The following is a 23,461-nucleotide window of genomic DNA, read 5'->3' as shown; positions in this document are numbered from 1 at the left end:
TTTGTTATAACAAAGCCACATCCGGCTATCTGCTGTGTCCAGTGAGAGGAATCGAACCCCTGATTTTAGCATTGTAAATCCGAAGACTTACTGCTGTCCAACTGGGGGACATTATCAGAGTGAGGTGATTATATACAGTGTTAGGAGAGAGGGCACATTGGCATGGGTGGAGGGATTTGCAAGTTAGATATTGCAAAGGGCATTTAAGTGGGGTATAAAAGACTGGAGCATGCAAGACCAATACTTAGATAGGCAAGGCCAATGTCGAGGAATAACTAAGGTGGCAGCGGAGGGTAAGTATCTTTTGAAAATTGTAATTATATTTTAAATGATAAAAGATGGGGATATCCAACGAAATTTAGTAAAATTTCACAGTAGATAATGTTGGAAGATGTACAATTAAAAAAATCTGGACTAAATTCTGAACTTTTTGGTTTAATAAGATATAGAAAAATAAATTAAAATTTCCATTAAAAGAGGTTTATGAACATTTTAATTTAATGGTTCATCATAACAACTTGGCTGTAGCTGCACTGTTTACACTTTGAGCCATTAATAACTAACCTGATTGAAAAACATATTTTGCTAATGCTTGCATGATTGCTGCAGGCCATGTGGGAGGAGCAGTCTCTTCTGCTTCTCTCTTTAAACGAAAAGTCAATTCAAATCCAAATCCACTTGGAGTGTCACTGCCTGACATTCTGTGAAAAATAAATAAAACACTGAACACACACAACAATAAAATATTGGTCTATCATCTATGTGCAAAAAAAGCTACTAGTTGTATATCAACATCATTTGGATTTATACCATGACTCAACAAATTTAAATTTTGAACCTTAAATACTTCAATGACAGAAAAATAGTTTAGATCCTTATATCCACAAGAACAGAAGCTTATGTGTTCTGACATAATGTAAGTAATAAAATTCTGGAAATAATGACAAATGGCACATAATACCATTATTCTTCTAGTTATGTAGGTATTTTCCTATCTGGTATTATGAAATAATAAACTAATGGTTGAGAAAAGTTTTTCAACAAGACAGTGCACTATGTTTTGAATAGTTAATGTTAGGTGAATTTCATAAACAAACAATAGTTATTCAATTTCTAAATATTTCATACATGTTTGTAATAGATAAGTTAAGAATCTGTTTAAAACTTTTTGTGAACTCAGTTATAAACAGATTACTTTTCTTAAAAACTGGTTTTCATGCATTTTCTTCACCATGTTATTTCATCATTTTTGACACCTGTTGTTAATGTGGCACTATTTCATGTGGATCTTCCACTTCGTAGACCAAATGTGGTTCATTTAACAGCACTCAATATTGTGAAAATATTTCAACATAGCTATTTTCAAAAATTAAATTTTTTTCAGCAATATGGACTTCTCTAAGACAATGCTGAAATTTCACAGCATTAATATAATTTTTCAAATTATATTGAACAGATTGAATATAATAGACATTCTGTGAATAAAACAACTCTTCAGGAAAATAAAATATGCTTTTTATTTACATCTGATGTTCCAGTTTTGCACATTTATCATAGGCCACAACTGCTGACAAAAGGCTTAGCTATAACTGGAAAGAAGACTTGGAAAATCTGGATAGTTTAGATCAGTGGTTCCCAACCTTTTCTCCACCAAGGACCCCTTTTATTGTCACCCCCCCCCCACGGAACCCATGTTTTTGAAAGATTCCGCCTACCCAACAAACTATTTTTATTAACTAATAATTAACTCATTCTCCCACTTTTCACTATCAAATAAAAGACATATATAACTGAGTGTGCAATTAAAGAAAACATCAGTATTAAAAACTTACTTGCTTAATGAGATGGTATTACCTACGCAGACCCCAGGTTGGGAACCACTGGTTTAGATAGAAAATATGACACATGTTTAATTAAATTGAAAATGTTAACTCCCCCTTCAAATATCCCTTCACAGCATGCACGTCCATGTAGAAGTTTATCAATATTTATATTTTTACTTGAAATTCAGTGTTTTACACCACTTTAACTGTATAAATATATATCTTTTTTTCACAAATCCAACAATGTATAAAACCTCACACCCATCTAGACAAATGCAAGTACATTCTTAACAATACTCATAGTTATGTTTAAAGCTCACTTTTACTTTATTATTGAAATTTATGTTAGGATAACAATAATTCATAAGATCATATCACATTTTCTATTTAAACACATTCAAATTTCCCAAGTCTTCCTTTAAATTCTAGCCAATCCTCAACAGCAGATGTAACCGCTGATGAAGGTGCAAAACCAAAACATGTTAAATAAAATGAATATTGTATTTTCCTAGAAATAGTGGTAATTTTATTCAGAAAACATTTAATTGTGCATTGATTGTTATCATTGCTGAAGAGGAGTTTGATGGATTATATATGAAATTATAACAGAATACAATAATAAAGATTAATAATAATTACTATGACAGCCCCTTAAAGAGCTTGTATTTCTTTTTCTGATGCACACTCCTGATACACCTTCAAAAGTGTCATTGCAAATTTAAAATTTAACTCTTCTCAACACAACTTACAGATATTAAAGTTTAGCATCATTACAAAATAGCTTTCTTGCTATATTTATTCTTGAATATTCAAGGTTACTATTAATCTTACTGCTTAATGTTAATAATATAAAAGTATTAAATATGAAAATCAACACTTGAGAGATCAGATGCTTACTTAAGCTGCTGACATAACTAGACAAGACAAGAAACATAAAGGTCAGGAAAATGGTTGGAATAACCCCAATCACCAAATACATTGAGAAGGAAAGAATTAAGTGGTTTGGCCACATAGTGAAAATGCCACCCAACCAGCAGCACAATTATTTAATATGAAAACTATAAGATTCAAGGTAAGAGAGTGCCCCCAGCAAGAGATGGATGGATGGTGTGACTGAAACTGAGTAAGTACAGCTTTATATTGACCCAAGCCTCTCATCTTGCTTTGGAATAGCAACTGTATCCTCCTGCAATTCTTAGCAGCAGATGCTAAAGGAAAAAAGTAATATTAAATACACAGTACAGAACAATTAAAGGATAATTAGAATTTATAACATTTTTGCTATGATAGAGTAAGAACTGTTATAAAATAATGTAAATCATCAGCTTCATTTTATTTTCGTGTGCAAATCTCAAGCACATGATGACCCATCAACTTCTCTAAAATACAAACCATTAGTAATTCAGATTTAAATGAACATTTGATTGAAGTGAATTTAAAATTTTAGTTTCTGTCATTTCACTTGAATATGGAACAAGATTACCATGTGCAGAGCAAGAGCAGCCTGGTACATATGCGTATCAATAGTTTTACAGTATCCCTGAATTTCGTATCTGGTATTTATTCTCCTCTACCACAAACTATCAGCAATGTAGAGTAAAATGAATAGTTGATAACTCTAACATCACATCATACATAATAGCTTGTTGAAAGGGTTGAAATCAGTGTTTATGATGTACTGAGGTATCTCTGACTACTTCTCTAATAAAAAAAAAAAGTTGCTTGCAGAGAATCTTTAGTGACTTGAGTCACTTGATATGGTGCAATGCTCTCTCAAAAGAGTCCTACACATGCTCGGTGGGGCCGATGTTTATTGAACAAGCAGGCCACTATTTGGATAATCCTTCTGTTCTTCTTCAAGGAATGTGACAAACAGTTAAGCATAGTGGCAGCAAGCATTATCATCCATATGACTAAATTCAAAGCTTATTGCAGCCAGTGTTTTAACAATAATCAGGACGGCAATTGAAATCAGGGTAATTACTGCATAATCAGGTGACAATTGGAATTGGTAGGATTTGTCAAATTTCCTGATCAGAGAAAACCAAATGCTGAGAAATTAAATTCCGTGTGAGGAAATTCTTCCCTTACATCAGCAGAAGCAGTATTCACATTAAATTGTGAATTGAAGATGAGTATATTTAAACTTAATCTAAATGAAAAAGTCACAAATCTCAGCAAATTCAGAACACATTGGTGCATGATAGTGCTGAGGAAAGGAATGATGATTCACGAGCATGAATTGAAGAGGGAATCACTTCCTGTGGAAGTGTGTCACACTCTTATTTGTGGAGGGTTCTGCTGCATGACGTCATCATGCAACGGCACAAATTCACGATTTCTCGTGAGATTAGGTATAAGTTTTCACAAAGCTTGCAAATCTTTTTGGCAAAATCATGAAAAATAAAACTGTGAGGATGTGAGTATTCATTTCAGAATTTCCAGATTCTCTTCAAATGAGTATGAGCTTCTTTCTGACTGCAGGTGAAACTCAACTGCTGCAAGTAAATTGTTTTGTGTACTTCATTGAGCATGCCTGTTTCTGTCTGTATATGACATAGTTGTTGTTGCAGCGACTAGCTTAATCAGTCTCAGACGAATAACCCTACATTTGTGGTGAGTCAGAAATGACAGATAGTGATCCTCTGCTTCTGTTGTGTGAGAGCCAGACAGCAATGACACAGTGACCCTCTGCTTGCACTGTGAGAGATGGTCTGTTTTGTCCAGGTGGCCAAACAACTATACCATTAGTTTGGAAGTCCTTAAATATTCTCTTAATGACACTTTAAGACACTTGTTGTCCATTTGTAATAGCTTTCTGTGATTTTCTACCTTCCATTCACCTGCATGACAATTTATAACATTTTCCACCAATACCAATCATTAATGCCAGTTTAAATTTATGCAATTCTTAAGCACCTGAAATGCAAATTGTTGGCATTTCAGTCTATACCCATAAAAAAAATTTGATTGAGGTGGTTTTGGAAGTGCTTCTACATTCTGCTAATAGCACTTTAACTCTCTGTATATGGGCTTAGTCATTTTTGACTGACCTTGTAACTACCATGTAACCATGACCCTATACATACTATAACTTTTAATGTATTAAGTGTATCTTCAGAAAATTTGGCAAGCTTTTAGTAAACATTCAAATCCCAGTGTACACAAAATTTCAGATTTTTTAATACAATATTTGACTAAATAATTGTCTCTGAATTTAAGAAGCTTAACTGAGTCAATCTGAGTGCAAGGTAATATTCTTTTAAGAATAAAAATACAAAAACACTTTTTCATTTAACAGTTTCAATATTTTATTTGCACAACCTTAGAACCTTCAATATGAATGTCCAAAGTTTTTTTTCACTAAAACTATGTTATTTTCTCTATCTTAACACTTACTGTTAATGGACTTAGTCAATTTAACCAACCTTGTAACCACCACATAACAAAAAATAAGAAATGCAAATAAATCTAAGTTACCCCTTTTTCTTTCTAGGAAAACCACATTGTAACAGACAATTACACACTGTTCATTCTTATAGCCAAAGTTAATACTTTTCATTTTGTTTTATTTCTTTATAGTTGTACTTGACCCTCCCCCGTGTGCAATCAAAGCTGTTTATTATGTGGAAGTTTTTTTGTGCACACTAGATATCAAGTTATCAGTGACATCTTGAATTACACAATCAAACTTTCTATGTATACATGTTATCATGAGTAATTTTTAAATTTTCTTAAGTAACTAAGTTTGTAATTCTTACATTTTTGTAACTTTTATAACAATAAAGAAAAAATATACATAAAAACAAAACATTTAGTACTTACATCTAGAATTTTGTCTGTTCAAGCTTTTGTACTTTTAAGAAAGAAAACCTCGATGTTCATAAGGCCTATTATTTTGTAATGATAGTGTTGTCTCACAACATGATCATGAGATGTATGATTTGCATAATAATGAATTGAGGAGAGTGACATATTTTGTAATAGTTGTTTTGCTTTGATATTACAAACTTCAATTATTCTTTAAAATTGTTTTGTGCAGTATATTATGCACAAAATATTTTTTTATGTGATAAACATTATTTACAACCATATTTTAATAATAACTGTCATTTCAAGTTAGTCTCTTAGTTTCTCTTTTCAACATTACACACTGAGTGCCACTACTTACACAAATGTTATAGTTTTCCTACACTGAAAATATATTTCTAACAGATACTTACTTCCGCTCACATACATAGCTATTCTCTTTCAGTGCTGCTCTCTATTTGCAAAATTTTTTTGTCATACCACAAGCCTTTCGCTCCTACATACCCCTTGGTTCCCATGGTTTAACAATTCATGCAAATGTATCATAATGTGACAAACCTCCACCAATAGATGTGCCCCCACACACGTGACTCCCTCTATGCTATTCTAATTAACTATCACTTCGAGTTTAGGCAAAATATAAGCACCGGTGGACAGTGGAGAGAATGGGTAGGACGTGTGAGCAGAAGTAAGTACCTGTTGGAAATATATTTTCAGTGTAGGAAAATTATAACTTCCAACAAGGCACCTTACTTCTGCTCACATACATAGCTAGAATCTCACATTGAATAGGTGGAGGGACCGATGCAAGGGAGAAAACAGAAGCATCCTTCAAATGTGTTCGAAGGAAATCCCCAAGAGACAACCCTCTGAGAAGAGGGGTGATACATGAAGGACTGCACCACTTCTGTACCAGGTATACTCCTCGCCCAGATGTGGAAAAGGTGAGACTGATCTGGGTGAACAAATTTGAGGAGCACAAACCCATGTGGGTAAAAGAGGGGATTTGCCAAAAGGTGTAGAGTGGATAGGGTGTGAGGGACCATAGATGGCAAGTCCATTGCATCCAAAACTTGACTACCAAGAACCGACATCCACACGGGAGTAGGGCAAAGATCATACCCTCAGTAAATAACTGCAATTCAAAACTCAACTGCCGGGAACTGACATTCATACTGGGGTAGGAAAGAGGATTATATCATCTCCATCTCAAGTTTAGCCAATCAGGGGAGAAATCCCACCACTAATCTATGAACAGGGCACACGTGAGCAGAATGAAATACATATATATATATCCCCATCAAATCAAACTGACTGGAACCACTCCAAATGCCATAACATCCTTGGCATAAAGACATCGAGGGGTAGTGCAAGAAGAAGAAGCAGAGCAATGACCAAGCGCTCCCACTACAACCCACAATAGCAGTAAGCACACTTGAGATGAATGGAGTGAGGGAGCAGGAACATCCTGAACACATGTGTGAGGACTTATGTTAACTGGTTCAGCTCTAAATCCAAAACTCAACCATGGGAACCAACATCCATGCAGGGATGGGATGAGGGATCCCAATCGCACAAGATATGTGATGACAGATGCTGATTGGTTCAGCTTAAAATCTAAAACTCGACTTCTGGGAACCTACATTCATTCAGGGGTAGGATGTTTGATCCCAATCCTCACAACATGAGTGTGGACAATATGTTGATTGATTCAGCTCTAAATCCAAAACTCAACTGGCAGGAACTGACTTCCATGTGGGGGATAGGATGAGGGATCCCAATCATTTCTACACCAGCAGAACACCACCACTGCCCTACTCTCAACTAAATGTAGGCATTATTGTTTACATTGTATATCTCTCATTCAGGAAGATACCTCCATAGCCCACCACCCCAGCAGCTTGGAACTAGAAAGAGGTAAGGACTCTCTTACGCCACTAGAAGAAACGGGTGGAAAAAATGAGGTGGAGAGTACCAAAAAACTTTCACACTGGAGACAGTGCACTGGGTGACCATGAAAACCCTATATTGAAAAGCAGACCAAACCTCATTTATTCAATCTAAGGAATGGTAGGGATGGGCAGCTATCCCCTTCTGCTTTCCCCTGTGTAAAAGTGCTAATAGAAGATAAAACCTCTGAAGTGATAACTTAGAATTTGGAATTGCATAATTAAAAACACATAACCAAACACAACCATGTTGGCAGAAACAAATAAAAAGTATTAAGATCAGTAACTGGGTACAAAGATAAAATAATTCCACTTTGAAATACGTTACACATATCACTATTGTATAATAAATAGTAAACTTGTTGAGAGAAATTGATACAAAGATACGAAAAAAAGACTTAAAAAGAGCACAGACTAAACACCTGATGAAGACGAGTACTGCCAAATGAGAAGTGATAGTTAGGTAGAATAACATAGAGGGAATCATGTTAATCATATTGGGAAGGGGGGGGAGCACGTATATTGTTCAAGGTTTGTCACATTATGATTTACATATGTGAATTGGTTAAACTATGTGAACCAAGGGGTACATAGGAATGAAAAGCTTGTGGCATATGAACAAATTTTGCAAATAGAAGGCACCACGGAACAATAATAGCTATGTATGTGAATGGAAGAAAGGTACCTTGTCAGAATTAATGTTCCTCCTCTTCGATGGTTAGCTTTGCCTTAGTAGTGGAAATTACCTATCTTTACAATAATGAAACATGCAAAACACATGCATATCCAATGATTAATCTAGCAACTTGTGAAATAATTAATAAACTATATTTTTGATATTTTATGAGTTTCAACTGGTTGTTGAATGATAGTTTTCTTTTTTTAAATATTGCACAGTAATTTCAAATGTGACAAACAGGCTGGTAAACAATTACTCTTATGATACACATTAAACTGAAGGTGCTCAAAATAAAAAACTATATACATCAAAATTATATAACAAACTGAGAAAATTCTTAGTGGTGTTATGCAAGGTAAGTAACTGAGCATTTGATGAGAAGTATTTTACAATTTGGTAAATTTACTGACAAATATTATCAGCAGAATTTTTTAATTTTTCAGTTTGGTAAACAATATATGCACCTTTTAAATAAAAAAAACAAGTAACCTTACGAATGCACACACATCTATCATGAATTATTAATTTACAGGTAAGTCTCTATCAATATGCTCATGAATTACTCATTTTTCACACAAGTTACTGAGATTACATTAATAAATCACTAAAACCATAATAATTAATATTTTCATCTCTATGCAAATCACAAACACTAAATCTAGTAAATTCCATGAAAATTATTAAGAGCACACTTACTCATGAACCCGCCCATCTCCATGCAAATCTGAGAGTCCAAAGCTGATGTAATGCCAATGTGGAGGAACACCTTTCTCTTCATCACCAGGGTTACTATACATACTGACATAGTCTAAAGGATCAGGACCACCTAACCTAAAAGTATCAATATAATCTTCACTCATAAATTACATAATCAAACAGAACAGCATAAGGTAATGATATAAATGTTACAACTGTTTGGCTTAATAATCTTTACTAAAACAAATTCAATTCCACTGTAGCAAAAATCAGTGGCAAATAAATACTTGAATTATAGAAAGTTAAAATAAAAATAATAAACTTGTACTAGATATAGAAAACATGTTTACATGCCCTTATCTAATTACAACATACAAGTATACAGAATGCAGTATAAAATGAATTACATATTGTATTATACCATAGAAAATGCAAAGTAATAAGCTGGCACTTTGTGTTTTTTATAATATAATATATAAAAATAAATTACTTACCTTATATAAGGTCAAAAAACTGAACTATTAAAAAAAAAAAAAAGAGAGAAAAACAAAGATGCACTCCTGTGAATGTATACAACCACATTAGGATAAATATCTGAATCAGCCTGGACAGGAAGTATAAGACTGGAACCATATGGGCATTCCTTTCCATTCAGACAGATGTGAGACAGATCAGTTAACATGCTATTTTTAGATATAAGGAAATTAAAAAGCCAGAGGAGGAAGGAAGGAAGAGAAAATACAAAAAAGCTTTTCCTGTGTAAACTCCATGAACACTAGACTTAGAAAATTAATTTTTAAGGTTAATTATATGCATTCTTGTAGATGTATACAAGGAATTAAAATACTTACATAACAAATTTTCCACCTTGATAATTAGCAAAACTTAATAATAATGTGAATTTTCTTACACATTTATACTAAGTAAATCTGTTATTCAAAAAATATGTTTAACTTTGTCAACTAATTTCTTTATGTAGATTTATTTTCTGGTTTCCTATGCTAAACCTTCTGATAATCACTGGATATTTTTCAATTATATGTCAATGAATAAAATTTTAATTATTCGATATAATATTATAGTGTGATATATTTTTGGGCTGATGAGAATACTCATGAAATAGCACTAAGGATGTTTTCTGGGTATGTTTGTATTTATACACGTACTTATATAAAAGTCTTCAGTCCTCTTAAATTTTTTATTTTCTTACATGCTTATTCTATTTACACGTAACAGCTTTAATTATATCTACAATGTTCCATGTAGAATCAACCATTACCATTCTTTTGAAATGATAAACACACATATTCATATCAAGAAAGTAAAAATTTACAGGATACCCAATCATATTAATAAAATCACAGCTGAGCTCAATGAGCTCATATAAAAAAAATTAAACATGTACACAACATGCATATGATGATATTAACTTCTAAGGAGGATAAATTTTCAACCAGGGTGAGTTACTTATGAAATGAGTTGCTGTCAGCATTAGTGAAGGCCAGCACTTTTCTGAACAATAATGGGAGGAGTTAAATTGAAATTTTAGGGTACATTTCTAGCCAATTGAAATTTTTTTGGACAACATAAAATTCAATGAAAGTATTAAAGGATGTGTAAATTATTGCAGTTCCTGTCCATGTGTTGCTCAAGACAGAAGTAAAAGGAGTTTTTTTTAAGTTCCTAATTCCAAGTAAGTATCATAGCCATACCCATTCACTTATATATAACCTAATGTGAAATTACTGAAGTAATACATTGCAACTTACATAAAAAAAGCATGCAAAAAAAAATTATAAATCACTTAAAAGGGTTTACTTGGAAAAATCAACTAACATTGTCTTATTTAAGTACTTCACACTTTAAAGTATTTTTTCAAATTTTCAGCTTTGATCAAATAAATGGCAGCTGGCAAGAGAAGTAAAATAAAAAAAAGTTAATATATGTCTATCTAATTTGTTATTGTTAATTTATGTAACTTTGCATTAATGCATTTGATAAAAGAAATGAAAGGTTGCCAAATTTCGGGAAGATACATAAATCTTATCGCTGTATCACGACATACCTAATAAAGATGTATGCATAGACATTATCATACACAATACATAACATCTACTGTACTATTTAAATACACCAAATATACATAATTCTGTAAGTTCACCTAAAGTAAGTGAATGAATGCCCATACATACAATGCATATGCAATACAAAACATCTACAAGTTGAATACACCACATAAAGAATCTCAAACATATATCTGATGGTACTTTAATATATACATGTGTATCACCATAATGTCCATACATGTAATACTTCACAGCTATTACTTGACTACACCAGATACAAAATACATGAAATATATATCTGGCGGTATGCATACACATTCACTACTACTACTACAAGGACAAATACAGGTGTACCATTTCAAGTATTGCATTTGAAATCTGGAGGAGTAGTTTATCCTTTCTGTGCTTATATAAAAATAAGAAAGCAAGGTTTGTTGGTTTTAAATTAAGAATGCATATAATTGCACACTTTTATTTTATAAGGTGTACATGTACAATAAGCTAAACAGTGTGAATTGTATTTACAATGCCAAATGGTTTCATGTATAATCACCCACATAGAATTCTTTTTAAATGATAATATTTGCTTTTAATAATTTCTCTCTATTAAGAGAAAACTTGCCATGCAAAGAAATAGCTGTTAAACTCAGTAAAGCAGAAACACCTTAAAGATTAAAAAAATTTACAGTAGTAACAGTACCAATTTACAAGTGGGGCTAAACATACCATGAATATACTGGTCAATAAAACTTAAACAATAAAATTAAACTGCCATATTTTATTGTTAAGTTTATTTACAGTTAGTTCTAGCTACACAGAAAAATGCGTACTTTTGACAATGATGTTTTAATTATGCAAAATTTAATTTGTAAATGTGTTACAGATCAGAAACAGGAAAGTTGCTTCTATAGTATGTAGTCTGGAGTAGGCAGTAACAGCAAATGAAATAACCTACATGGACCACATGGTTCCTTGTTATCCCTTGAAAATGAAATATAATTAGAAAAGGAAATTACACAAGTTTGGTACCAGAGAAGCACTTGCATATATGGCACAGTAAAACAAAAAACAACAGAGAGATTAGAAAAATAAAACTGTCTTAACTGGAGCTTAGCCTGTCTTTTCCAAGTCTTAAACGTATGTTTTGTCAGTCTGTGATTTTCAGAAAACAGTAGAAAGAAACAAGAAGCTCCCCGCAAATAATCTTTTAAACTTTTAATAAAATTATCTTACTCTTCTTAAAATAATGAAGGTTAAGAGATCTTAAGCTAACCCTTCTATTTCTGGAATCATCCTAGTAGTCCACCCTTGAACCCTTTCCAATAATTTTCTTTTATAGAGAGAAACTGAACATAGTGTTCCAAATGAAGCTTAATTTGTGACATCTTATCAAAAGAACTGCAAAACATTTTTGTTACCATAGTAAGGAAAAATAGTGTTGCTGAAAAAAAAAGGTATAGAAACTTATTACTGAAATAATACTTTAAAAATTTTGAGCTATGAAAAAAAAAAAAGTCTTAAAAGATTTTGACTCAGTTTGTATGAAGTGTTGGCTACAATGTTAGCTTTGTTGATATAGCACTGTTCTTATGAAACTACTTGAATTAGATCACTAAACTGTTAATTAGTAAAATTATAGTACTGGAAAATAAGTATAAGCCTTGAAAGCACAAATCCAGGCTTGTTCTTTGACAAAATTACAACATTCTGTATACGTTATAAACTGATAAAATGGCCTACCATATAATGTGAACTGCTATCTGTAACATTTTGTTCTACATATATATAACATTTGAGGAGTAACAACAGGTCCCCTTGGTACATCGTAGCTGTGACATTGATTTCATCAAATGCCCATTTGCTTATATCCAGCCCTTTCTCTCCAAGTACTCACCAAATCCTCTCTTGAACTCTCCCATCATGTGGCATCTACCATATCTAAAGCAGTAAAGTTCATCTTTTCCAAAGTATGACCACTCTGTTTGCAAAATAATATTTCCTAATTTGTAGATAATTTTCTACCTTGCCAAATCTTAAAACAAGAAAAAGATTAAGCATCAACCCTTTCTATTCTCTTCATAATTTTGAACTATTCATTCAAATCCTCTTAAACTCTTCTTTTTTCAAGAGAAAATAGCTTTAAGGACCTTAACCCATCCTCATAATGAAAGCCCTTCCATCAATTATTAGTATTAATACTAGTAGTAGTACTATTAGCCTTCCTTTGAAGGTTGAGCCTGTAGGCCTAAAGATAGGAGACATATTATAGCATTTTAAATCTTTATGATTTGTAGGTTTGGGGAATACATGAAGAGGGAAGGAGTGACATTGGTGAGCTGTATGGCATTCTGTCACCTTGTTTATTCCTATATACGATAAGTGTAATTTTCAATATTTCAATCAAAAAGTTATTTTGTTAACATTATACTTGTTTAATCTCTTTGTTAGATGTGCCACCTAACATAACAGTATCTGAATTTGAACATTTAATAATCCTAGATTCATTAATCTACTACATTATTACCCAGTGGTCATGTACATCACACGTATGAAATATCTATGGTATTTCTAATTATTCTACAGAGTAAAGCACTGGAAATAACGATTAAAAGTTAGGCCTAATAACAAGAAGGTTCCGTGATTTCACTTATACAGCTTAGGCCCTATGGTATTGTAGTTCTGACTCTTGAGTATTATTATGACTTTAGACATACCAGTACTTGACAACTGCTGTAACTTGGAGAGGATTAGGCTGATCAGGATATAATCTACGACATACTGCATATAATGTGTCTAATCCTGGAGCAACTGGGGATAAACCGATAATTGGACTATGGCTAGGAAAAGTCTGAACAGGACCACCCTCCCTTGCCTCCATCATTTTGTCCACCTATATACCTAAGCCTAACAGCGTAACACAACAATACCAAGTTACTCTTTAAACTCGCATATTTTTAACGTCTTACACTCTTGCCTCGAATAAGAAACTATAATTGTCTACTTGGTTCAAATCAACGTAAATAAGATAATTATAATCAAAGCATAATTTTTTGTTCCGAAATTGACAATCACGGAAAAAAATAAAAAATAATAGTCAAATTATATTAATAAACGCGCCATCTATTAACAGAATAATAAAATATTGGTTACTTTAGGCTTAAAACACTAGCGCTTGGGAAATGATTGGTAGGCTAAATTTGACATAAAACTTGTAAAGGATAGTTAATTTATTTGATATGAGATAGTTTAAATATGTCAAATTATAATGTTATTATAAACCAGCCAGTCGTACTAGCCAACGTAAGTTTTATGACGATTTATAATGTAAGGATAAGATAAAATACACAAATTACAATGTCCATGTGAAGTTTCATAACTTACAACTAAAAGTTATAACTTATAAGTCTACATAAGTTAAACGGTAAAATGTAATATACAAACAATGTTATTAACAAACATAAGGCATTAACACCACAACAGGTAGTTTAATTTTAGAATAGTATAAAGTAACTGAAGACTTAATCCTGTTTCAAAATTATAAGAATAAAATGGGTTTTGTGTGCACATTGTTGCTTGTTGCACAAGTATTGTAGCAATATAATAATTTTTATTAAACCTGTTGAACTTTTATAATGTATAACTAGTTAAATTTTGCAGATTTAAAAAACTTAAATCACAAAGCATTTAACTAAGCTTTAAAGGATGAAAATTATCAATTTGAGAAAATAAGAATTATTATTAAAAAAACATCACGGATTATCTGAAGCTTTGTTGTTCTGTAATAACAACTTTTTTTTTTCTGTGAGGAAAATTATAAAGAAACAGATTTAATGCTGAAGAACTATCTTTATCACCATTTGAAGTTTTCACTTTGATTCTTCATTTTTGGATCTCTAACCAGGGTTGCCAACAGTCTTGTAAAAATCTTAAATTGGTCAATATTCTGAAAAAAAAGCTTTACAGGATGTTATGTGGTATATATTCAGGTAAACTGATATAATGAAGCTAATGAATAGGGCCACATAATAACTAGAGATTCAATCACGATATATTGATCACACAGTCAACTAAATCTCTTAATAACCGAGTCATGATGTAAAATAGAATAATGAAATTAGACACAAACTGTGTGGTTACCTTTCCTTACATAAGACTGTGGCTTTTACTGGATTCTCTCAGCTGCTTCTTCAAGGTCATGTTTAAAGCTAACTAAATATAGCATTTCTCAGTTTGCAAGAAATGTCACAGTTATCTAGAATGAATAGTGCTACTAAGATGAATGGTCATTCTTGTTACAACATATGTAGGGCCATAACTTCTAGATGTCACTTGAATGACCATTGAAAGACATTGCCCTCAATAACCTTGAATAGCAGATATTATGCATTCAAAAATAATGTTACGTATTTACTTGTTTGTTAATTTCCGGTATAAATTATTTCCAAGGAACTTCAGTGATACAAGTCCCTTCTTGATTAAAACTAGTTTATTCTTTCTCAATACAACTTAATAATACACAGTAATTTCACAATCAATACATTTCTAAACTTAACTACCTTTATAATACACGCGATTCACAAGTTCGATAACTTCGCTCTATGCGACGACTGCAAAACACACACAATTTACGGCTCAACGTCACTACTGTTCAGTTGACTCATTTATATATCTGTATATCTATCGCTGGCTTCTCTGCCAGGCTTATATACTAAAAAAGAGGGCATCTAGCAAATACTCGGACATTCGCAGGGTTTCTTGATACTTCGAGAAACTCCAGTGCACATGCTCCCAGCGTCACGCGACTTCCGCTGTCATAACAATAATAAAGGAATAAAGACAGACAGAATGAAATCAGTAGTTTTCTTGACTACATGTTATGTGAAACCTGTGTATACAAAGAACAAAGAATAAGTACCATAATATTACAAGAAGATATAAATGCATAGTGTATTCATATACCACAGTTTCTCATCCCCTCTACTTCAGGCTTGCCCTCAAGCTGACAATCTTTGCACAAAACTGATAAACTTTAAACTCACACTTTGGTATTAAGGAGTGTGTAACTTTCTCTCACTCCTGAAATTGCACACCACACAAATATCACAACCCTTAACTAACTAAAGAAATTGCATTACACAAACAAAATTTTCCTTATAAAATATCCTTTAACACTGAAATACATTCCAGAAAAACTCTTATAAAAGAAATAATATAGACAATCCAAAAATAAATCCTTTAACAGCAAAGCAAGCACACACTGAAAGAACCCTTTAACAAAGAATAACTCAGTATATCACCAGAATTGAAAAATGTCCTTTAACCAACAATCACATGCTATAAAAACAAAACCTTGAATAAAACCAAAAAACAAAACAAACCCTTCTTAAGTCAAAGCATAGTAAATTACCCCTTGAATGTTACAACAATTGACACTGTGATTATTTGACTATCTCAAGAAACAAGAAAACTAGCTTGCTAGTTCACCAGTTCTTCTGAATGATAGTAAAGTTAATTCAGATAAAAATAATAAATAAATAATTGATGTTAAATATAAAATAAAGAAATAATATTGTGTTATTAATCTTTATCTAAAAATCTGATTAATAAAGGACTTAGATAAAGTTTATAATACTTACAATTAACTTAACCTAGTTCACAACATAACAGTTGTTCATAAATGTTGATGATATAAATAGTGCATAGACAACTGTTATGTCTGTTGTATCCCATGTAGCTTGACGATCCCTAGTATTGGGCAAAAGGACTCATGAAAATTAGATATTGCAGGTGTAGTTTGGTTGTCATGTTATAGCATATTCTGCTTTTCTTTTACTTATAAATTCTTATAATTACTAATGCAGTTTTTATCCATTGATGCAGTGGCTGCTTGACTCACTGTGGGAACAAGAAGACTAGATTACCTGCTGAATTTTTCCTTATCAAAATAAAAACTTCCAGTACAATATCATATCTCGTTTCACAAATAGCTTTTCTCAACTTATAGTGCCTCCTAAAGGGGCAAATTTATGCTCGCCACTAGCCATGATACTCCCACCTACCCTCATCTGTATCCATGTGAGACATCTGCATGCTATCATGCAAATGATCATGCAGCAACCCTTCACCAATAGGAGTGTAACACAACTCCTATCGTAACTAGTGCCCTCTCTTCCATGCAGCCCTTAATCACTTCTAAATTAGCAGTCCTACTGATAGGATGTGTTTTTGCTCGTGCTTTCCTACTAATTGTTTCTTTTTTTCGAATTTATGTACTTGTGTCTTCATTTTTTTCATTTACTAGTTTGTTGATTTTTTCTTTCAAGTTTTACTGATATTTGATTTGCAATTGAAGCTTCGAATGGTGTCAGGGCAAACTTTTTTGCTAAGTAATGGCTCTATTGAAAGGGGGTTGACTCACATTTTTGTAGTCTTCTGAGTTGCGAAATGATTGTTCTCTAATACTATGTGAGGGTATGCCTAAATATGAGGATGATACTTTTGACAGCCTGTTCCCTCCTTCTGCCTATGCCTCACTATCATGTTTTATCTTCCCTTTGTCACCTAAATAATTCAGGTTTGTTATGTTTTATCCTAGTTTACTATGATTCCTCACCTGCCTTTCTCTGTGTCATGCTAACAGGCCAGTATCTCTTGTTTCAACTTTGTCACCAGATATTCTGTTCTGGTACCTTCCTTCCTCACACAAAATTAGCTTTTCCCATTTTGTGCTGCCTTCTATATGCAAACTTTTTTTTCAAAACGCATGCCACAAGCCTTCCACATCTCTCTCTCTTGAAATCTAAAGTTCCAACATGTCTCTCATGCAAAAATCATGCATGAACTCTCCACCAATAGGAGAGCACTACTATCGTGTGGACTATGTGACTCCCTCTATGCACCACTACCGAACTATCATTTCTCGTTTGGTAATGCTCAGTTGCAGCCATCTTTCTCTAGACCACTGATACCCTAGAAGTGGTTTAACTTTATTTAACTTCATTTAATTTAATTTCACTTTTATTTGAGAGCATTTTATTTATCTGTGTTTGCCATGCATTTTTCGCTTGTTTAGTATCTAGCCTAAATTCCGAGGTCTCTCTTACCACTTCGGGTGCATATCACTAGTCTGTTATCGCACTTTCAGCCATAGGCGTGGGGGATTTCTCACGGTCTTTGTTCATGGGGAGATGGAGCATTATAAAGAATGAACGTTGTCTCCTGTTTGTGCACTTCTCGTTTTTGTACTTTTCGAGCCTTTTAAAGGCACAGGCTGACAAAAATGTTATCTCCCCTCCAGAGTTCACTGTGCCTTTCCACACCTTCCAGAGGATTCTGTTCAGCCCTTGTCGACTTTCTCAGAGATTTTATCTCAGGTATATGATGTTTTATCTCTTACCATAGTTATTTTGACCCATGTCCTTCTTTATTGCTTGTTTCTACCTCTCTCCCTTGGTTTTTCCTCGTCCCCTTATGTTCGGGTTCACACTGTGCTTTTGCTGCCATGTTGGGTGATGGCATTGGTATGCCTAGTCCTCTGCGGGTGTTGGGTCGGTCCACTCTTGCAACTTTTAGGGTGGGCTCCCAAATTCTGGACCACTAGTTGTGAATTCAGTTTTACCTGTTTAGGGGGAGGGTCCCTATGTTCCTGTTTCTCCTACCTATGCCCCATTTTCCGACCTTGGTCTTCCTCTGACACTCTTGTAACACCTCACCTCAATCCCATTCCTGTCTGAGGCTCTTCAAGGGAACTCTGTGGGGTTTTCCGGGGACATCCTTTCCCTCTTCCCTTCCACTGTTGGCTGCATGTTGTTTTTTATTCTGGCCATACACACACATGGTTCACTTCTCTTTAGGACGTTTTGGGTCGCAACGCTATATTCTCATGGACCCGTCGCCTGGCTTGTCATATCTGCTCCACATGCATTGTGCGGATTTTACTCCTGCCAGTTTTCTTGTCATGGAATGGTATACCTTTTTAGCACCCTGCCCTTTGATCTGGATTCCATGCTGTATGTTTCTGTTAAGTGGTTTGACCCTTTGCTCGGCATATTGATACCCTAGGGCTGCACTTCCACCTGTACATGGATGACTGGCTTCTTCTTGCCCATTCCAAACAGGAGTCAGCTAGTTGTACTCATCAGCTCATTCTTGAAGCTGTGTGGGTGGGTGGTTGATCACGTTTGAGGGGTCCTTCTTTCATCTATCTCATGTGGGCCCAACCTTCTCCTCTTTGGCTACATTCAATGGAACTGGCCGTTTGGACAGCCTTGTCTGCTCCCTTACTTACTACTGGCGAGATTCTACATTTTGGAGGAGGTGGTTGTCTCTGACACCTATCATACCCCTAGTCAGGGTTCATATGTGTTTGCTTCAGTGGGCCCTTCATGACTAGTGGGACATCTCAAGGGATCCCTTGGATGCTCCTACTCACCTTCCCTCCTCCTTGATGGACAATCTCCATGGGTGGTTGGACAAGGCCTATACATCAGTGGGTGACCCTCTTCCTGTTCTGTGGTCAGAACTACATCTGTTTGGTGATGGGTTGCATGGGTCAATCACTAGGAGGTTTTGGGTAGTTGTTCTGTGGAAGAACGTTCTCTTCACATCAACATCCTGGAATTCCTGTCTGTTCATTGGGCCATTTTCTTTTTATCAATAGCTGTTGCCTGTTTATGATCCATTCCAATAATTCTACAGTGGTGGCTTATATCAATCACCAAGGTGGCACCTGGTCGAAATCCCTGTGTTTTGCACGTTGGATCTTCTCTATTGGACTCATTCACATCATATTCGTTTGATAGCGTGTCATATTCCAGGTGCATTCAATCTGGTGGTGGATCATATTTCCCAACCAGATCGAGTTTCTCCTACGGAGTGGACCCTACATCCTGCTGTTTTTTGGTGGTGCTGTCATCGTTTGGGTACTCCCTATTTTGATGCATTTGCCACTATCCTCAATCACAAGTTACCTCGGTTTTGGTCTCCGGTACCCCAATAGATGCCTTCAGCCAGAATTGGTCCCACCTATTTCTTTGTTTATCTTCCTTTCCAATTACTTCATCACGTAGTCTCCCTCATCTATGCTACTCTGTGCAGATTCCTTCTGATTGCTCCTTACTGGCCCACTCACCCATGGTTCCCTCAGTTGCTTCAGTTCCAGGTGATCCCTCTAATTTCTCTTCCCTTACTTCCAAACCCATTACATCCACCCCAGTTGCCGGTTCTACGTCCTACACTTCCTGTCCTCCATCTTCACGATTAGTGGGTCACTTCAAGTACTCATAATCACATCATCCAGTGTTCTGCCAGCACATTAGCCACAGATTGTGTGGACATATCAACCACAGTATATTCCTTGGCCCACTTTGTGAAACAGTTGATGACCTTGAATATGTATAGGTGACCTATTTTTCTCTCTCTGGGAATGAAACAGTGATATTTCAGGAGAGGAGAACTAACAATCATTTACTGGAGTTTATTGTTTAGGTCAGCTTTTCTTTGGTTGGCACGCACTATACATTATTCACACCAGGTTTGATTTCTCAACTCAAATTCAGCTAGAATTGCCACTGTTGAATGTTATCAGAAGTGTAACATCTTTGTGCTCTCCATCTTTGTGTTATGAAAAGTCTGGAGAATCTTTTGCTGAGGACCATTAACTATAACACAAGCTGAGAAACTGTTTGGTAGTTGGTAATAATAGTACAGCACACTTTACTGACCTTGTGACTTATCATACAAGTGTTAAAACTTGTGTGCATACATGCTGTGTTTCCTCAAACTGAGTCAGATGTGCTTGATCTTACTGCACAGCAAAGAGCACCCATGCTAGGTTCGGATCATTCAGTTGCTCTACCCAGAACATTCAAAGCATTATTCATGACATCCACCCACAAGTGGAATCCCCTACTGTATGTCCAATCATTTTTGCAGAAATGACCTTAAATCACACATAGTGTCTGGTCATTCAGTGAACAGGCAAAGTCTCATTATCTAGTGAGATAATCCAGCTTTGTGTCATCATCACCAGCCCAGGTAATAATGCATAATTATATCATACTCCTACAACACTATTATCCATCATCCAATAATTTGTTTGAGGTTTTTAAAGTTCATCAACCATTTCAAAGATACATAGTCTACTTGAACAATAAACTTTCTACCATTCAAGTAGTTTCAGAAGTATGTTACAAACAAGCAAAAGTACCCATACCCAGTGACAGGAAAAGTTTAAGTTAATCTAGCAAAAGTACCCATCCCCTGCAATGGGAAAAGGTTAAGTCAGTCTATCAATTTATATTATTTCACAGTCTTTAAAAAGGGTAATTGTGTTGCTTTCTTGGTTTCACTCAGAGCCAAAGCTCTTAGATACTTATACCATCCACTATGAAAATTAATTGTTGAGCATTTCAGTCATGCTAAGAGCCACTCAGCAATAACATATGATAAATTTACATTTTAATTTTTTAAGTTACATCACATTTTGTAATGTGAATGATAGTGTGATTAATTCCTAACAATTTAGTGTAGAATATCCTGTTTGTGAAATAGAATTTGGCATCAACACTATTCATGCTTGTTCTACCGTCATTTCAAAAGTGAATGTTGAACTTTGTCTGTATGTGCAACTTTTCAAATGGGTGACAGAGAATGCTTGGACAGACACCATGGTTCATAGTATACATAAAATATAACAACTGCAAGCAGTTCTTTCTCCATTCTACAATGTCTGCATTCAGAAGCCATAAGCATACAGCTAGCATACACAATTATGTATTGTACTGAGTCCTGAAATTGCAGTAACACTGCTCCAATTTTGCTATTGCTGGTGTCGGTGTCTAGCAGGAATTTAAAATCCTGTTGTGTATATAAGCCAACACCAATTCTTTCACTATCATACATTTCATTGAGAATATGATGCAAAACCAAAAGAAACTGTGTTTGGTCACAGGTCGAGGCTGATCTCACACCATTAGTATTTTAGTACGATATGTGAAAATTCCATGTCTATCCAAATATAACTGAGAAATTCCACTTCTCTGCACATTAATACATTTTCTGTGTTTCATTTTCAAGCATGCTTTTTTATCCAATGGAATACCATTTTGAAGTTATCAGCTGCAGGTCCATTAATCTCTAGAAAATGTGAGTGCATTATACAGGCTGAACAGCATGATATAAAACTTATATAAGGCATATCTTGTGCTAAAAATAGCCTTGCCAGTATCTAAATTCCAGGTCTAAAGTATTGAATCAATAAGCCCCTTCCAACTCTTCTAGACATTCATCTGTTCATGGTAATGAAAAGGTGTCAACACTTTCAGCACATGAAATCAATACAGAAATGGGCATACCTTCTTCCTTTCTGACAATTACCACTGAAAATGGCGAAGCATTCTCTGAGGGCTATATGGTTCCATCCTTTAACATCTTCTTTATTTCAGAAGTTACAACCTCCTTAGAGCTCCAGGGAAACTTTTGTGGCAGTTGTTTAATCAGATGTGAGTCACCTGTGTCTGTGATATTGTGTGACTGTGGTTAAACTAATCAGCCATCAGGCCCAATAATTACAACAGCATATTCTGCTAACAAGCCACCAAGTTGCTTCTGCTGTGTGGAGGTTAGATTATTTGTACAATCCTCAATTAGTGTTTTCAGATGTGTTGGTATCCAAATATCTACATTTGGATATGGCACCATGGATGCAACCTTGGAAGTTACCACTAGCATTGGTTACTTCCACTTCAATCATCATGGCAATCACCATTCCAATTTTCATCATCCATAATTGCAAACTAACTCTGGGACTTGATCTCTGCCTTAGACAAGTAACTGTTTGAGCTAATGCTTGCTTTATGAATAGGAAAAGCCTATTTCATGTTGGCTCAATAACCATGTTGCACAGCACTTACTCATTAGACATTGTCTGTAGTAAACCACAAAACACCCTTTGTGTACATGGGGATTCTGTGACTTCCTTTCCCACATAGATTCATGCAGTCTCCTGTTCCTCAGGTTCATCTGGGGGACATTGAATAATTTACCATGTTCCACAGGTGAAATTGACAGATAAGCTCCACAGTCTATCCATTCCTAGAATGCTGATACTAAAACTAAGGATGGCAACAATTATCTTCACCTTGTAAGCAAACCTTCCTAGATGTAGTCAGAGCATGATCTCTCTATTCATGTCTAGTTTATCTCCATTCAATTAACCCTTTTGAGACGGGTCACGGGTGAAAGGTGATGTCATCTCGTTTGTTGACTCGCATTCAAAATTTTATTGAAATGTAGTAATTTATGGTTTTTTAGTTATTCAAATGTATATATGTAAAACCTAAAAAAAATATTTTGTTTCATATCCTCCATGTGCAATTTGTTTAAAGGCTTAGGAACCTACTTCAAGCAGCAACTGAGTACAAAGGTGATAACTAGAAG

At 34.6% G+C, this 23,461-nt stretch overlaps 2 protein-coding genes across 3 annotated transcripts in view; one reads left to right on the top strand and one right to left on the bottom strand.

Moving 5' to 3' along the window:
* Nucleotides 1–14,080, bottom strand: part of LOC106458214 (suppressor of fused homolog) — a 65,570-nt gene extending 51,490 nt beyond the window's left edge. For both annotated transcript variants that reach the window (XR_002610337.1, XM_013917690.2), the window contains exons 1-3: nucleotides 13,738–14,080; nucleotides 8,958–9,092; nucleotides 565–701 (exon numbers count right to left, since the gene is read on the bottom strand). Coding sequence is in view for 1 of the 2 variants with exons in the window: in XM_013917690.2 (XP_013773144.1) it covers nucleotides 565–701; nucleotides 8,958–9,092; nucleotides 13,738–13,904 (439 nt within the window). In the remaining variant the exon portion in view is untranslated. The remainder of the gene's footprint in view (nucleotides 1–564; nucleotides 702–8,957; nucleotides 9,093–13,737) is intronic.
* A 74-nt stretch (nucleotides 14,081–14,154) lies between these two features.
* The window catches only part of LOC106458209 (thyroid peroxidase-like), a 105,833-nt gene continuing 96,526 nt past the window's right edge, over nucleotides 14,155–23,461 (top strand). The window contains exon 1 of the mRNA XM_022384345.1: nucleotides 14,155–14,323. The gene's annotated coding sequence lies outside the window, so the exon portion shown is untranslated. The remainder of the gene's footprint in view (nucleotides 14,324–23,461) is intronic.

The sequence above is a fragment of the Limulus polyphemus genome, unplaced genomic scaffold (assembly GCF_000517525.1).
Source record: "Limulus polyphemus unplaced genomic scaffold, Limulus_polyphemus-2.1.2 Scaffold429, whole genome shotgun sequence".
Classification (NCBI taxonomy): domain Eukaryota; kingdom Metazoa; phylum Arthropoda; class Merostomata; order Xiphosura; family Limulidae; genus Limulus; species Limulus polyphemus.
This window is presented reverse-complemented; position numbering and strand designations above follow the sequence as displayed.